This window comes from Podarcis muralis, chromosome 7, assembly GCF_964188315.1.
Source record: "Podarcis muralis chromosome 7, rPodMur119.hap1.1, whole genome shotgun sequence".
Taxonomy (NCBI): Eukaryota; Metazoa; Chordata; class Lepidosauria; order Squamata; family Lacertidae; genus Podarcis; species Podarcis muralis.
The window spans coordinates 22,981,790-22,999,416 of record NC_135661.1 but is presented as its reverse complement, the minus strand read 5'-3'; the positions used below and the strand labels follow the sequence as shown (position 1 = coordinate 22,999,416).

The 17,627-nt window shown below is 50.4% G+C and overlaps 1 protein-coding gene across 1 annotated transcript; it reads left to right on the top strand.

Moving 5' to 3' along the window:
• Positions 1-765: 765 nt before the first annotated feature.
• On the top strand, positions 766-7,387 carry LOC144328300 (solute carrier family 2, facilitated glucose transporter member 5-like). Its single transcript, XM_077930953.1, has 6 exons — positions 766-1,147; positions 2,217-2,404; positions 3,446-3,556; positions 4,348-4,449; positions 6,880-7,016; positions 7,378-7,387. Exons 2-6 carry the CDS (start codon positions 2,282-2,284, stop codon positions 7,385-7,387), a joined length of 483 nt encoding a protein of 160 aa, XP_077787079.1. The 5' UTR covers positions 766-1,147; positions 2,217-2,281.
• The last annotated feature ends 10,240 nt before the right edge of the window (positions 7,388-17,627 follow it).

Sequence of the window (17,627 nt, the reverse complement as noted above, 5' to 3'; positions counted from 1 at the left end):
TCCTTCTTGCGCAGATTGGCCAATACTGACAAGTGTCCCTGGAATACTGGCATTATTTCAGACCATTGCCGTTCCTTCCTTCCCCGAAAGCCCCAGGTATCTACTGATTCAGAAAAATGATGAAGAAAAGGCCATGCTAGGTAACCACATACATGAACCACTTACATATTGGAGGGTGAGGGATAAGAACATTCAAAGTCTTATTAGTGTTTACCTGAGAAGACAATCTGAGAATACAACTGATAGCGCCTAGTGCTTTTTCTGGATGAAACATGGTTTTGTATGTTTGGTGGGGTGAGTCTGGATGGCCTCATAGGCAACACTCCAAATCTGTCATTCTTGGTTCTCAGAGAGAGAACAGCTGAAATCATTATACTGAATCATAACATTGGTCCATCTAGCTCAGTATTGTTTACACGGACTGGCAGCAGCTCTCTGGGGTTTCAGGCAGGGATCTCACCTAACCCTTCCCGGCAAGCCTTTTCAGTGGTGGCTCCCCTCTTGTGGAGGGCTCCAGTTTCTTCTTTCAAGGTGACCTCAGTTGTGTTTGTGAGATGTAATCCATTGGTGCAGTCAAATGCAACATTCCTTCTTTCCCTAGAGTGGGCACAGGCAGGGGACATCCAGTGTAACTTCCTGTTCCACTGCTCTGGAGCATCCTCCCCCTGCATGTGACCTGGGAGATGGGCGTGGCTCTGGCTGACTCCATAAAAGAGCCGAGTCATGCAGCTATTTTCTCAGTCTTAATTACTTGCTTCACTTGCTGCTCTCTTGCTGCCATGCTGCTCTCCTGCAGCCATTTTGTTCTCTTATTAATGTACCGTATTTTTCCGCCTATAAGACGCCCCCTATTTTTGGGGACTCTGATTTAAGAAAATGGGAAAGATCTATCCGTGTATAAGACGCCCCCAAATTTTGGACATTATTTTTAAGGGAAGAAACCTAGTCTTATACACGGAAAAATACGGTAATTTTTGCTGTCTACTGGCACTCAGCCAGCTCTGAACAACAACAAGCAACACGTTGGCTAATAATATACTGACAATATTTTTTATAACACTATAAACAGAAGACATATAATATGTGCATGGAGTCACAAACTAATAAGAATCGGATAAATGTTCCATAACCAGGAATGGTAGGATTGGTAAGTCACTGTCAAGGATCACTGAAATAGAGGCAGAATGCCTTTCCACAGTCAATATCCTATCCAAAATATAGTTGGAAGTGAGTTGGAGCACGGTGGTGCTACGGGCACAACACTACAAACGTGAGGTGATGGGTGCGCCAAATGTCGCAATAGGGTGCAGCAGACAGAACAGTTCTTTCAGGATAATGAACTGTTTCAATGATGGATCTTCACCAGCAAATTAATAATCCCCAAAGGTACATCAAATGGCTGTGGATCAGCTATCACTCAAAAGCAAGCTCTCAGCCAGCAGCACACGAGTTCAGTCTCCATATGAGATGAACTCACAGTTGGTTGTGTAACCGCTAAGTAAAGCCTGCCTTTCTGGGATCAAATTGTGAACTGAAATGTGAGTAAACTTTTTGTTACTTTACTCAGAAAGACCCTTGTGTCTTTATTCTTTTAAGCGGGAATAAACTTAACTAAGAGATTCAAAAGAATCTGCAAACTAGCGTCCAGCTATATTGAGGGGAATTTGCTCTGCTACACCACTTCACTAGCCTGAGTGAAGGAAGGATAATATTTATTCAATATATCCTTTCCTACTATCTTTAACATTCCCACAGTGTTTTCTGTGAAGCTCCATTGAATGTAGCAGAACACCCATCAATCAATCAATCGATCGATTGATTGACAGGTAATAGAACTAGAACACCATTCTCTTGAAACGGAAGCAGCTTATGTTTGCAGTGCTCCCAAACGCTTACCTTTGGCGCATGCAGAACAGCTCCTCCTTGGTGTCTTTCTCCAGAGTGACCCTAGGAGCCAGTCCTCAGTGGCTGACTCACCTGTCTTCACTTAGATTGGCTCCAAGCATCACAACGGGTGAGGCGGAACATCTTCTCAATGGCCAAAAAGCTGGCTGGGTGTCTCTGGGATGCTGGAGACCAGGAACCCGCTGCAGAATTTGTAACTGGTCTTTGCCCCCCTTCCACTACACCTCTTGTGTTTGGTACTGCAAGAAACTCTCCCCACCAGCCCCGGCCCCTGCTATTCAAAGGCTTTTTCCATTGCTGCTTCTTTCCAGCCTTGCAGAAGCTGAGGCACAATGAGGACGTGCAGGAGGAGATAGAAGAGCTGCAGCAGGAGAAGATGGCTGAGAAGACAGAGAAGAGCATGAACTCACTTAAGCTGCTGTGCTTCCCAAGCCTGCGGTGGCAAGTCATCTCAGTCATTATCTTGATGTGTGGCCAACAGCTCTCTGGAGTCAACGCAGTAAGGAAGGCAATATCCACAAGCGGTTAGAAGGGAGGGGAACTGGGGCCTTTGGCCGTCCAGGTGTGGCTGGACTACAACTCCCATCAACCCCAGCAAGGACGGCCAATGGCTGCGGGTGTTGAGAGTTGGCGTTCCAGGGCACTTCCAATGAAGCTGAGCGTTGGAAGATTCAGGACGGAGGAAAGGAAGGACTTCTTTATAGTTAAACTATGGAACTGCGGCCCCACACAGGAGGCCGCGATGGCCACCAGCTCGGGTGGCTTTAAAAGAGGATTGGGCAAATTCGTGGCACAGGCAGCGCTGCATTTAGGGTCACAAGCAGTATGGGCGGAGCTTGTTTTGCATCCAAGCTCCGTCAGCCTTTTGGGGGCCCAGTGGCCATGTTTGGAATGTTGAGGGAGTGCCGTGGGCATCAGTCACAAAATGGCTGCTGGGCAGGGAGGAGACATGAAACAAAATGGCTGCCACATCCAAAAGAGCAGAAAAGGGGGCATCACCCCCCAGATGGTGTGTGGATGCTGTTACAACAGCTGCCCCACCAACAGAGGCGGCGAGGAAGGCACCTACATCAGCAGCTCTCTCCGAGACAGAAGCTCTTTGATGCTTGTGCTTGGCTTGTGGGTTTCCTGTTGGCATCTGGGTGGCCACTGTGGGAACAGGGGTGTTTTTATGAGCACAAAGAGGAAACAATCTCAAGCAGATTGTAGATTTTTGAGAAGATATTTACCAAGAGCGTTCACAGGCACCACAAGGGGTACTGATAGGTACACCCACCCCTTGTGGGCACGACTGCAGTGACCTTTGATTCCCATATAGCCAGAGATTCAGAGGATTGCCTGCCTATGTATGTTGGCAACTGCAAACAGTTCTTGTCTGTGCAGAAGAAATGTGAAGAGCTGGATTTTCCCATCCCTAGTTTGGAGTTGGAGAGAAAGGATCTTAGGCTTCATTTTGTAGACAGTGCCTCCAAACCCTGAGTCAGCCACAGGACCATCGCCCAGTAAGCTAAAAGTCTCAGTTGTTTTGGTCTCATTTCAGGTATACTTTTATACAGAGAGAATCTACCTGTCTACAGGAACTGACCTAAATAATCTCCCATACATCCGTTTAGCATCAAGCGTTGCCATCATCATTTCAGTCTTTGTCGGGGTAAGCCTGCCTTACTTTCGCCTTTTTTTCTGCCCCTTAAAGTCTCAAAGCTCAGTCTGCTCCAAAGGATGTTCCTGCGCTGCAAACTTTAGCAGCAGTTTTGTGCCAGCACTTAGGAATACAGTGTACCTCGGGTTACATACGCTTCAGGTTACATACGCTTCAGGTTACAGACTCCGCTAACCCAGAAATAGTGCTTCAGGTTAAGAACTTTGCTTCAGGATGAGAACAGAAATTGTGCTCCGGTGGCACAGCAGCAGCAGGAGGCCCCATTAGCTAAAGTGGTGCTTCAGGAACGAATTAAGTACCTCGGGTTGAGGTACCACTGTACAGGAAGGCACCTTATACCAAGTCAGATACTTTGTGCATCTAACTCTGTATTGTCCACACTGACTGGCAGCAGCTCTCCAGGCTTTCAGCCTTTCCTGGCCCTACCTGGCCTGAGACTTGGAGGGAGGGGCTCACAGCATTGACACTCCAACAGATCTTGCCTCCTCGTGAGGTTCCCGGGGAGATCACCAAGGCTAGTATAGAGCAGTGTGTTCTTCTGTATGTCCAGCTTCCGGCACCAGCCAAAGTTCATACATACTCTCAATACACACAGCCCCACTTGGCTCCCTGTTCTCTATCAAGGTGAGGTGGTAAAAGACCCACCCGTTTGTTTCTGAGCCCTCTCTCTCACCCCCATTTTAAACTTACTAAGAACCCTGCAAGGTTGGTTAAGCTGAGACTGCGTGCTGCGTCCTTCCTTTTTCACATGCTTTCTTTTCCCTTGCTGTTACATTCTCTAGATATTTTACATTGACTCAATGGGGCGAAAGTTCCTGCTGCTCCTTGGTTTTGGCATGTGCACCATCCTCTGCGTCGTATTAACCATGAACTTTGAACTTCAGGTTGGTTGGTTTTTTTCCGAACTCTTCAAGCACCGATGTCCTCGAAAGCCAAGCGTTACTCCGTCGATTGCTCCTTGGCTATGTGCACGCTAGCAACTGAAAGAGCATCACTCCTTTGGATGGCTCTCTCGCTGTGTACGCATTAACACTTTGAAATGCAGCCACATCGCTTCTCTTCTGCTGCGTTTCAAGTTGTGTTTTCACATTGCTGTGCACACCAGAGAGGAGGCACCTGGTGCATACTGCATGTTGGGTTTCCCCACCTCTGCAATCCACCTGCCCCCAGACAGATGAAGCTGTCATCTGCATATTTATTTCACAAAATTTATATACCACTTGTTCATTAAATTAAAAAAGCCCTCAGAGTTTCACAATAGGAATAAAACAATGAAATTATTTAAACAGTTTATAACCACTACAGTCGTACCTTGAATCCCGGACACCCTGGAACCTGAACGTTTTGGCTCCTGAATGCCACAAACCTGGAAGTGAGTGTTCCGGTTTGCGAACATTCTTTTGGAACCTGAACGTCTGATGGGGCTTCCACGGCTTCTGATTGACTGCAGGAGATTCCTGCAGCAAATCAGAAGCTGCAATTTGGTTTTCGATTTCCAAGGTACGACTGTATCTTTAAACCTTTATTTAAAAATTTAAAACGTGCTGGCATTCTACATGTCACCTAAACAGTTGAGCTAAGTCTGGGACCTTTTGCAGACCAAGAACTGCATGCCGGTGGTGGGTGGGGCTGGAAGAAAAAGTAGGCTGAGCAATGAACTCACATCATTTGCCTTGGTAGAGTAGGCTGGTTTCTGCACACACCTTCCCAAACCCCTTCTCTCACCTCCTTCCCGGCATGCAAGAGGCATGATCAGAGTTCAAAGAGCACATTTCCAGCTGGGCTAAAACACAGTGAAGGAAGGTGTGTGGAGCAAGGCTGATATGGCCTTGGAATAGGTCGCAGCTCTCTATAAATGAGTGTGAGTGATCGAGGCCTCGAATTAGCATCGCTCCTATTTACACAGTTGATATGTGGGGACCATACCTTATCAAAATGGTCATATTTGGTATGGATAATAATAATAATAATTTATTATTTATACCCCACCCATCTGGCTGAGTTTCCCCAGCCACTCTGGGCGGCTCCCAATCAAGTGTTAAAAACAGTACAGCATTAAATATTAAAAACTTCCCTGAACAGGGCTGCCTTCAGATGTCTTTTAAAGAGAAGATAGCTGCTTATTTCCTTCACATCTGAAGGGAGGGTGTTCCACAGGGTGGGCACCACTACCGAGAAGGCCCTCTGTCTGGTTCCCTGTAACCTCACTTCTTGCAATGAGGGAACCGCCCGAAGGCCCTCGGTGCTGGACCTCAGTGTCTGGGCTGAATGATGGGGGTGGAGACGCTCCTTCAGGTATACAGGACCGAAGATTCTAACAACCCTTCTGTGCAGCACAAGGTGCTTTAAAAAGGACCAGATCTTTCCCTTGCTATCCCATCAGAGATGCTCCTCTGGCACTGGCACATTTTCAAGAAGGGGGCCAGGCCTCCCCCAAACCCTGCAGCAATCTTCAAGAGGACGTGCCAGGACGAAGATGCTTGGCTGTACCGCATCCTTTTGAGAATCACCAGGAATGTGGCAGGGTGAAGCATGTTCGCAGGCCAAGTTGACCTGGCCACTTTGGGGCGGGGGGCATCGTGCGTGTGACATCATGCACATGCGGTGCCCCCACCCCAATTGTGGGCGCAACTCAGTGTCGCTGTCCTCTGGAGTCTTCCCAATGGGAAGTGATCTCTCATGAGTAAACAGTGTCTGTTTGACCAATAATATCAGCGATTACGGCAGATGAAGATGATGGACTTTTCAGAGCTAGCTGACCTGACTGGAAGAATCCACGACCAGAAAGAAGAGGAGTTTCAAGAGGACTGGAGGAAATTTAAGGACTATTTGAACAAATATTGTAATATAAAAAAATTAGAAATTACTTGAAAGAAACAAATAGGCCTAGGATTAAACTAAGTTATAATTAAATAAATGGGATTTAGAATATTAAGAAAAGTGAATAAGACGGACTATAATTGGAAATTGTTTTAGTTTAATAATGATATTGGAAAGCTGTTACTTTTAACTACAAGGAAACTTAGAAGGGAGGGACTAGAGGAAGTCAACCAAGATGTTTAAAAGGTTGGATTTGTAAAGAATTAAGTTTGATGTTATTGTTTATCTGTTTATTGTTCCTTTTTTTCTTCTTTCATTCATTGATGTAGTTTTCTTTTTTTCTGTTTTTGTGTGTCATTCTGCTTTGTGGTTTTTGTTATAATTGTGGAAAATCTAATATTTTTTTTATAATAATAATAATATCAGTGATTACATCAAAAGCGCTTTGCCCAAACCTAGCAAGCTTGACACGCTCTCACAACTCTCTCCAACAGGGAGATGCCTTGTGGATGTCTTACGTCAACGCGCTCCTCATCAATATTTTCCTCATGGGACATGCCGTCGGACCCAGTAAGTGCTCAGGTGATACGCAGAGTTCCTTGGAGGAGGCGCAGGATGTGAAGAGCAAAAGGTTTCAAGGGTCAAGGGTGGTCAGGCATCCAAAGCCTTTATTTATCCTCAGCCCCTTCCACCACAGTGTGTCAGGAGCCAGAGTCAGGTGTAGATCAGCAATATAAAAAACACAGTGCCAGCAAAAACTCTTACAAAACAGCGCAGCCCTAATGATCCCAGCAACTCTTCCCTTTCCAGTGAGGTTAGGCTGACTCCCTCCTTGTCCTTCCACTGGCAAGTGAAGACTGTTTTATTCTGGCAGGCCTTTGGGAACTGACTGTTTTGTTGTTGTTTTTAAGGAAAGGGCTGTGGTGTTTTTAGTGTTTTTATTATCTGCAATTTAACAGATTTTGGGCTTGTTTGTTTTAATCCTGTTACAGTTTAATGTAATGGAATTAAATATGGGATTACAGTTTCGTAAGATCCCTTGAGTCCCAGGTTCTGTGGAAAGAGCAGGGTACAAAAGAATAATCAAAATAATAGTGGATGGGTTTCCAAGACTGAAGAACACTGATCTACTGGGCTTCATAATGAACCGCAGAGGTGCCACGATCCTGTTTTCTGTTGATGTTTGTTAATGGTATTGTCAGGGGCTCAGGAGCAGAGGCACAGGAGAGGGAGGAAATAGAGACCGAGGGGGAGGAATCTGAAGGAAATGTTAGCGATGACAGCCGTCCGAGGTCTCTGAGTCTCTCCAGCGACTCGGAGGATTCACAGAAAGGGGCTCCCATGGTCAGAGCAAGGGGGGTGCCTAGGGGGACACCCCAGGAAGAAGGGGCAAGAGGGGACTCAGAGAGCAGCAGTTGGAAATCAGGACCAGCTTCTCCACCAGAGCGCAGTAGGGGGGAGGAGTCCCAGGCATCGGGATCAGGCGGCACACCGCCAGCGGGAGGACATGAGTCAGGATTGGCCACACCTCCATCGGAGAGCGAGGAAACGGTCAAAAGGAAGGTCGGAGACTGGGCGCGCGTGCCAAGTTCAAATGTACAAGAGGGAGGCGCAGTGGGCAGCCCGGATAGGGAGCCAGGTCCTAAAGCCTGCCGAAAGGAGGGAGGAGACTCAGGGGGGTCAGCGTCAGCGTCAGAAGAGTCCAGGACGGAAGGGACCCCGGGGGGTAGAAGGACCCAGAGGAGAAAGGAGAGACGGAAGAGGTGGAGTAAGGTTAGAGTCTTAAACTGGTGTACAGGGGGCGGAGACTCAGATGGAGCTTCGCCGGTCTAGCCTCTAGACGTAGAGCTGGGGCGCTCCGGTTTGGAAATGGAAACTGTACTTCAATAAAGACGTTTGTACATTACTGCCGGCTAGCGTTGGTCCTCTGTGAGCTGGGACCAGGAGCCAGCTCTGACAGTAAGCTCCATCTCATTTTGCACCAAAAACCTCGCAGCGTGAGGTTACGCAGCGAGGGGCGAAGATTGGTGCTTCGCGAGCTCACAAAAGTCAGGCAAGATGACTACAGAACAGCAGATAGCAGCTCTGCAAAATGCAGTGACACAACTCAACGCGGAGGTAATCGCATCCAGGAAGAGGGAAGACGAAGCGGCTGCCGCCTGCAGGGATCTCCAAGCCAGGTTGGAAGTGCCTACTAAGCAGGGGCAACCGGGACCCAAATCAGAGGGGATTGGGCTGGGGAAGAGAGGAGGCAGCCTTGTATCTCATTTCGATGGGAATTTACAGCAGTACCCCAACTTCCGAGCAGACGTGCTGTTTGCGCTGCAACTGCTGGATAAAGACTTTAGAGATGAGCAAGAGAAGGTGGGGTTTATCTTCTCTCATTTGCATGGAGACGCTAAAGCGTGGCTGCGTAATCTGTGGAGAGATAAGGATCCGGCGCTCCAAAGTGCGGATGCATTCATTAAAGCGATGGATTCGTGTTTTTTATCTAATATAGACATTGATATCGCCAGAAAAGACATACATGGTTTGAAACAAGGAAGAGCCACTGTAAGGCAGTATCATTCTCGCTTTTTTGCATTGGTCAACGCGCTGGGTTGGGAAAAACATTCTGCTCCAGTCAGAGACCTTTTTTGGGAAGGCTTGAATGCAAATGTTAAAGATGAAATTGCAAGGGGGGAGAGACCAAAGAGCACTCAGGAAATCGTCCAGCGGGCGCTGACACTTGGGGTGCGTCTGGAAGAACGTCCATGGAGCAAAGATGAAGGGCGTTGGGGACGCACGCCAGCGAGAGCACCTCCCCTCTTTCCCAGGGATGCAGCGCGTGCGCAATCCACACCTCCGCAGGGAGGGGGAGAGGAACCGATGGAGATTGGAGGCGCCAGGGCTCAGTCAGCAACCAGAGCCCTAACACCGGGAGCAGTCAAAGCGAAGCCGCCTAGAGGGAACAGGAAGTGTTACATCTGCGACAATCCGCAGCACATGGCGAAAGAGTGTCCCCAGAGGCTCCACAGACACACTGCAGCCTCCGCAACAGTAACGGAAGCAAATCAGCAGAGAGAACCACAGCAGGGAAACGACAGAGTCTGGCTGGAAACAGAGGCACTGGGGCCCAGCCAGACGAGTCAGTGAAGCAGTCCCCAGAAATTTTGCAGCCCACAGACCCCCTCCCGCCCAAACCAGTGGTGCAACTCACCGCATCGCTCCAGCTACCCAATGGACTAACTATGGAAGTGCCTATTACTATTGACTCTGGCAGTAACGCAGACTTTATAGGACTGGAGTTCATTCAACAACACAACATAGCGCTACTGCCAGCCACGCTGCCCCTGAAGGTTGTCACGGTGGATGGCAGGGAGTTGCTAGGGGGGCAGGTGGTGCAGCAAACGCCGCCGATGGTGATGCAAATTGGGAATCACCGGGAAGTCATCAGCTTCAATGTCACCCAATTGTCGGACACGCCTGTAGTATTGGGCATGAGTTGGCTGCACAGGCACAGCCCAGCATTGGCTTGGTACCAACGCCAACTGACTTTCGGCTCCTCCTACTGTGCGGAACATTGCATTATACCTAGCCCTGAAGGGGAAGAGGATGACCCGCAGTTACAATTGGGCACGCTGCAAGCAGTGCCACTCAAGTACGCAGAGTTTTTGGAGGTTTTCTGCGAGAAGGAAGCGGACAAGCTACCTCCCCACAGGTCCTATGACTGCAAGATTGACCTCCTGCCGGGGGCGACGCTGCCGACCGGGAAACTGTATTCCATGTCTGAAGACAAACTGCAGGAACTCAGGCAGTTCATAGATCACAATTTAAAGCGCGGTTTCATCCGGGAGTCGAAAGCAGTGGGGGGCAGTCCCGTATTCTTTGTGAAGAAAAAGGACACGCCCCAAAAAAGGCTGGTGGTGGACTATAGAATTTTGAACTCGAAGACCAAGCCCTCAGCCTTCCCCATGCCCAGGATAGACGACCTGCTCGCGACTGTGAGGAAAGGACGCGTTTTCACCAAGTTGGACCTGCGAGGGGCGTACAACCTGATTCGCATACGGGAGGGCGACGAGTGGAAAACGGCCATGTTCACGCCACTGGGCACCTATGAATACAGAGTTATGCCCTTCGGATTACAAAATGGCTCCCACTGCTTTCAAGCCTTCATGCATCACGTGTTGGCGGGACTCCTCTACAAGAAGTGCGTCTGCTTCCTGGACGACATCCTGATATTTTCAGCATCGCGAGAGGCTCATGAGAGGGATGTCAGGGAAGTTCTGCAGAGACTGCAGGAGCACAGACTGTACGCCAAGCTGGAGAAGTGCCAGTTCGACATGACGGAGGTGGATTTCCTGGGCTACAAATTGTCGGACAAGGGGCTCGCCATGGACAGCGCCAAGGTTCGCTCAGTATTGGACTGGAAGAGCCCACGCAATCGGAAGGAAGTCCAGCGGTTTGTCGGCTTTGCCAACTTTTACCGCAAGTTCATCAAGGGGTTCGCTATGCAGACGGCGGCCATCACTGACACGCTCAGCTCCAAGAAGAAGAAATTCATCTGGACGGAGCAAGCGGAGCAGTCCTTTCAGAAACTCAAGCGTCTCTTCGCGTCCGAAGAGCAGCTACTGCATGTGAATCCCAGCAGACCGATGAGGGTGGAGACAGACGCCTCAGACAGGGCCGTGGGAGCTGTCCTGTTGCAACAAGACCCGCATGGGGACTGGAGACCGTGCGCCTTCTACTCCAGGAAGCTCAGCAAGTCAGAGCAGAACTACACCATCTGGGACAGGGAGTTGCTAGCCATTCATGCAGCGTTCAAGGCATGGCGGCACTTCCTTATCGGAGCCAAACACACAGTGCAGGTCCGCACGGACCACAAGAACCTGGAGTACTGGCGCACGGCAAGGTTCCTGAACCAGAGGCACATACGATGGGCGGAATTCTTCGCGGACTTCGACTTCAGGATAGAGTACATCCCAGGCGACAACAACGTCATGGCGGATGCACTGTCCAGGAAGCCGCAATACCTCGAGGAGGCGGCACCGTCGGCGGCTAAGCACATTTTCGCACCGGAAGCGTGGGCGTGCGCTTCGGCAACCGTGGACCTGGAAGCCGTACGTCGCGCACTGCAGGAGGACCCCTTCGCACAAGCCAAGATGGAGGAGGTGCACAGGGGCAAGGCGAAGGACGACGAGTTCCAGATACGCGACGGATTACTCATCCGCAAGGGGGCACTCTACGTACCGGGAGACGACCTCCGCGCAAGGGTACTGCAGCAGTTACATGACGCTCCCACCGCCGGGCACTTTGGCAAAGAGAAGACTGTAGAATTAGTAGCCAGAGATTTTTGGTGGCCCAAGATGCGGGGGGAAGTCGCGGATTACGTCTCGAGGTGCGACACCTGCCAGAGGGCCAAGTCAGTGCACAAACCGCCGGCGGGACTGCTGGAACCGCTGCAGACACCGCTCGAACCGTGGGAGAGGGTGGCCCTGGACTTTGTCACGGATCTGCCCAGCTCGAGGGGCAAGACAGCAGTGCTAGTGGTGGTGGACATGTTCACCAAAATGGCCCACTTCATTCCGTGCGCAAAGGTGGCCACGGCCGAACAGACCGCCAAACTGTTCATAGACCACGTGTTCAGGGTTCACGGTCTACCACGGTCTATCCTGTCCGACCGGGGGCGACAGTTCATCTCAAACTTCTGGCAGAAGCTGATGGGCTTCCTGAACGTCAAGATCAACCTAGCGTCGGCGAGACACCCGCAGACCAACGGACAAGCGGAGCGGGTCAACGCCATCATGCAGCAGTACCTGAGATGCTACGCAAATCAGCAGCCCGCAACATGGGTGGACTACCTGCCGCTCGCCGAGTTCGCCTACAACAACACGAAGCACGTGTCCACGGGAGTGACACCGTTCTTCGCCAACAACGGGAGGCATCCCAGAACTTTCCCGGGATTAGAGAGAGTGGGGGAGGGGGAGCCACAGGCAGCGGAAGCCTTAGCATCAGAGTTGCAGGAGGTCCACGAACAGCTTCGGAGGCAGTTAGAACTAGCAAAGCACGCATACAAACTGCAGGCTGACAGACACAGAAGGGTTGGGGAAGACATACAGGTGGGAGACTGGGTTTGGTTAGCAGCCCAGGCAGTGCCGGCCAGATCGTTAGCGAAGAAGAAGCTCGGACATAAGCAGCTAGGGCCTTACCAAGTCGAGGCACAGGTCAATCCAGTGGCCTTCCGGTTGACACTTCCGGAAGGATCCAGAATGCACCCAGTTTTCCATAGATCAGTGCTCACGCCCTACAAAGCACCTCACAGATTTCAGGAGCCAGGCACGGCACCAGACCCGCTCAGGGAGACGCCCACAAGGGGGGGTCGCCAAGGGGGGAGCCCATCAACGAGGTCACAGAGATTTTAGACTCGAGATGGGGGGAAGAGGGAGTAGAATATCTTCTCACCAGAGAAGGTACCCCGGCCAGCGCCAACAGTTGGGTGCCGGACTATGCTTTGGAGGAACCTCTGCTCAAAGACGAGTTTCATGCCCTTTTCCAACACAGACCCATGCCAGCCGAGTATTTCGACGACTGGCTTTTCACACCCACACTTTCAGCCAGCACGTTCCAGGGGTTCGCCTCGGACGAGGAACCGGCACCAGACACACGCTCTCCGGAGGGATCACCCTCGGGGTCGGCCTCAGACCGCTCTTATTGGTGGGACGATCAACCAGAGGAGCAGTGGCGCAGGAAGTGGCTGGGGGGTCCTTGGCAGGCGACACCCTCAGATGAGAACGGGGGAGAGACGGACATGGACGTGTTGGGGGAGGACGTTGGGTTCGAGCACGGAGGCAGAGAGATGGAGGCAGAGGAGATCGATGTCGGCGAGAGCACGGAGGACGAGCCGGACTTATCCGGCTGGATGTACGACAAGGGGGACGAACTGTATCCGGCACTCACCCCCACAATGACGGAGCACCCAGTACCCACACCGGAAGGAGGGGAGGGGGGAAGGGGGGGCTTCGAGGGGGGGATGGATGTCAGGGGCTCAGGAGCAGAGGCACAGGAGAGGGAGGAAATAGAGACCGAGGGGGAGGAATCTGAAGGAAATGTTAGCGATGACAGCCGTCCGAGGTCTCTGAGTCTCTCCAGCGACTCGGAGGATTCACAGAAAGGGGCTCCCATGGTCAGAGCAAGGGGGGTGCCTAGGGGGACACCCCAGGAAGAAGGGGCAAGAGGGGACTCAGAGAGCAGCAGTTGGAAATCAGGACCAGCTTCTCCACCAGAGCGCAGTAGGGGGGAGGAGTCCCAGGCATCGGGATCAGGCGGCGCACCGCCAGCGGGAGGACATGAGTCAGGATTGGCCACACCTCCATCGGAGAGCGAGGAAACAGTCAAAAGGAAGGTCGGAGACTGGGCGCGCGCGCCAAGTTCAAATGTACAAGAGGGAGGCGCAGTGGGCAGCCCGGATAGGGAGCCAGGTCCTAAAGCCCGCCGAAAGGAGGGAGGAGACTCAGGGGGGTCAGCGTCAGCGTCAGAAGAGTCCAGGACGGAAGGGACCCCGGGGGGTAGAAGGACCCAGAGGAGAAAGGAGAGACGGAAGAGGTGGAGTAAGGTTAGAGTCTTAAACTGGTGTACAGGGGGCGGAGACTCAGATGGAGCTTCGCCGGTCTAGCCTCTAGACGTAGAGCTGGGGCGCTCCGGTTTGGAAATGGAAACTGTACTTCAATAAAGACGTTTGTACATTACTGCCGGCTAGCGTTGGTCCTCTGTGAGCTGGGACCAGGAGCCAGCTCTGACAGGTATGTTCAGAAAATCTCTGAATAAAAGTAGTTTGTAGCACTTTACATGAAAAACCCATTAAAAAAATGGAATGCCAATTTGAGGGCAATGATTTTATACTATTAATGATTGTTTGAAAGATTTCTAATCTGCTTTTCAGGGGGGGGGGAGACTTCACAAAGTGGTGTAGAAAATAAGCATCAAAGTATGGCCCAACTTCAAAACTTTTTAAAAATCTACTTTGTGGTTGAAAAATATATAACAACAAATGGCCCCAACAAAATACCTCAATATATGGGATGTGTGTGCGTTATTGGTTTTTTTTTTTTTTAACTATTTACTTGCCTTTTTACCTTGTATTTTATCCTGTGAACCGCCCTGAGATCTTGTCATGGAGGGCAGTATATAAAGCCAATAAATAACGACAACAATGAGAAAATAAAATATATAAACAGTTAAGCAGTTGCTAAACAATACAGTAAAGACAGAGGCAAGATTAAACCACTTTTTAAAAAGTTCTCTTCTCCCAACGAGCAGTGAACTCTTTTCTCTACGCAGGTGCTCTTCCCAACCTGATAATAGCAGAGATTTTCCTTCAGTCGTCTCGGTCCTCAGCCTATGTGGTCGGGGGTTTTGTGCATTGGTTCCTAAACTTCTTCAGCATTGTGACCTTCCTCAATATCCAGGTGAGTGATTCTGGTGGTCCGTGGGTGTTCTGAACCTTCTACAGAGAAGGGCTGTAGCTCAGCAGTAGAGCATCTGCTTGGCATGCAGAAGGATGTTGAGGACCTAGGAAGCTGCCTTGTCCCTCACTAGTCCATCTAGCTAAGGACTGTCTACACTGACTGCCAGAGGCTCTCTAGGGTTTCAGATAGGGAGTCTTTCTCAGTCCTACTTGGAGTTGTCGGGGATTGAACTGAGCACCTTCTACATGCAAGGCGGATGCTCTGTCACACTGAGCTATGGTATTTCCTGTAAAAAAACAAAACAAAACGTAAGATTCTAGTCCTCCTAATTCTAGGTAAAGGGTTGAATAAGAACATAAGAAGCTGCCTCATATCAAGCCAGACCTTTGGTCTATCTAGCTCAGTAGTGTCTACACGGACTGGCAGTGGCTCTCCAAGGTTTCAGAGAAGGGCTTTCCAGGGATTGAATGTGAGGCCTCCTACCCCCGAGCCACAGCCATGGGCATAGCCGGGGGGGGGGGGCAGCTCCCCTCCCCTCCCCCCAAAATCAAGTAATTAAATAAAAATACTTAAGTAAAAGTGTAAATTGTAGAAAGATATTGGCAGATTTTTTCCGAGCACTTGGGGTCAAAAGAAAGGAATTTAAAACAACTGCTGTTGAGACATTTCATTCTGAATCTGCTAGACAGAGCCAGACAGAGGATGATGACAGGTAGGTGTTCTCCCCGCCCCTAAATCCTGCCTACGCCTATGGCCATAGACCTTTCCCACCTTAGGTAGGATGAAGAATGCACATTCCATGCCTACCCTTACCTGGTCCCAATACTTCCCTTCTGGGGTGTTACTAGAGAGAGAGAGATGGAAACCCAGCCTTTTGAGGAACAGTTGAAGGAGTTGGATATGTTTAGCCTGGATAAGGGCACTGATAGAGAATTGTAGAGTTGGACTCAAGTGTCATCTGGTAGCTATCTTCAAATATCTGAAGGGCTGCCACATAGAATGCAGAGCAAGCCAGTGGCGTAGCGTGGGGGGTGCAGGGGGGGCCGGCCGCACCGGGCGCAACATCTGGGGTTAGGGCAAATCCACAGGTTAGGGGGCGCAAATCCACGGGTTAGGGGGCGCAAATTACTTGCCTTGCCCCGGGTGCTGACAACCCACGCTACGCCACTGGAGCAAGCTCCCCACCCCCGCTGCTCCAGAGGGCAGGGCCCAAACCAATGAATTCAAATGGCAAGAAAGAATTTCCCAGGTAAACATCAGGCAGAACTGTCGACAGTGGAACCAACTATCTCAGAGGATTCTCTGGCTGTGACTTCTGCATTGTAGCAGGGGGTGATACCAGAACACCCTTGCCAGGGGGTCTCTTCCAACTTTACAATTCTATGATTCTACGAGATAACCCAGCCTTGAGTTCCTTGAAGGAAAGCACTGGGAAATATAATGCGCTAAATTAATAAGCTTATGCCTTTCTGTGGGCGGATCTACACACAGGGGAAAACCCCCCACTATAGATAAGTCATAAAAATTAAATCTTTATAACAAAAAAAAAAACCTCTATGTAAAATCGCATAGAAAATTTTCCTGCTCTACAGCGCCATCTGGTGTTGCATGTTTATAACACATTTAAAACTCAGTTTTTTGACTCATGTTGCTGAGCCCTGTTTCTCTCTCTGTGTGTGTGTTGCTGCTCCTGTTCCTTTCCAGAAATTCATCGGATTCTTCAGCTTCCTCATCTGCTGTCCGATATGTGCTGCCACCTTCTTTTTCATCTTAAAGATGATCCCAGAAACCACGCACCAGACTTTTCTGGAAATCAGGAAGCAACTGCCCATCTACGTGGCCCAAAGGCAAATCACCAAGATGGAGCGAATGCCGAGGAGAAACACCAGGCGGGCGTTGGGGGAGGGGCAAAACCCCGTGTAGAATTTGATTATAAACATTTATAACCGAGCCATGATCCCAAGGGAATCTCTACGGTTGTCCTTCAGCTGTCTCAGCACCGTTGACACGCCAGTATTGAGGTTTTGCCTCGGTTAATTCATTGCCCACCCTCCACCCTAAAGTGTGGGCTCCAAACTTAGGTGGGGTCCGAGAAATACACACCTCAAGGGTCAAAAGCCCAGGTAGAGAGGTGCGTCTTCCACATTTGATAGAAACTGCATAATGCCAGACACATCGCTGTGGGGAGGGAATTCCACATCTTAGCGGATGACACAAAAAAGTGGGGTAGCGTGGGGTGGGTGGGAGGCCATGGCTCCGGGCATAGATTTCTGGGGGGACATGAGGTGGGGCAACCAGGTGCGTCCACAACAGGCTCTTTCATCAAGGCCTGAGCCATTGGGGGGCAAGGCAAGGTGCATCCGGGCTCAGCCTTCAGGGCTGGGGTGGTAGTGGCGCCTCTTTCTTCTTGTGACCAGCAAAGGAACGCCCTGGGCTGCTGAGAGGGAGGGAGTGTGGGCCCTGCTGCTGCCAGCCACTGAAAAGAGGTGAGAGGCTCCACCTGGATGGGGAGGGCGAGAGGCAGGCGGGGAAAGAGCAGTCACATTCTCCGGTCAGACCATTGCGGCTCAGTCGCTCCAGTGGCGTCGGCGGTGAGGGCTGGGATGGTGCAGCAGGCTCTGTTCAGCCTCCATTAGGGCAGTTCATTAAAAAAAAAAATTTAAAAATGCCTGCTCCAAAGGTCTTATCTTACGACACTAGGGATTACCGTATTTTTCGCTCCATAAGACACACTCTTTCCCTCCTAAAAAGTAAGAAATGTGTGTGCAAGCGGGAGGCAGGGGGAAAAGCCCCCAAGA

Coding starts and splice junctions, on each gene's coding strand:
- LOC144328300 (XM_077930953.1), top strand. CDS start 2,282: ATGGCTGAGAAGACAGAGAAGAGCATGAACTCACTTAAGCTGCTGTGC. Junction 3,557..4,347: donor TCATTTCAGTCTTTGTCGGG/GTAAGCCTGCCT, acceptor TACATTCTCTAG/ATATTTTACATTGACTCAAT. Junction 4,450..6,879: donor CCATGAACTTTGAACTTCAG/GTTGGTTGGTTT, acceptor TCTCTCCAACAG/GGAGATGCCTTGTGGATGTC.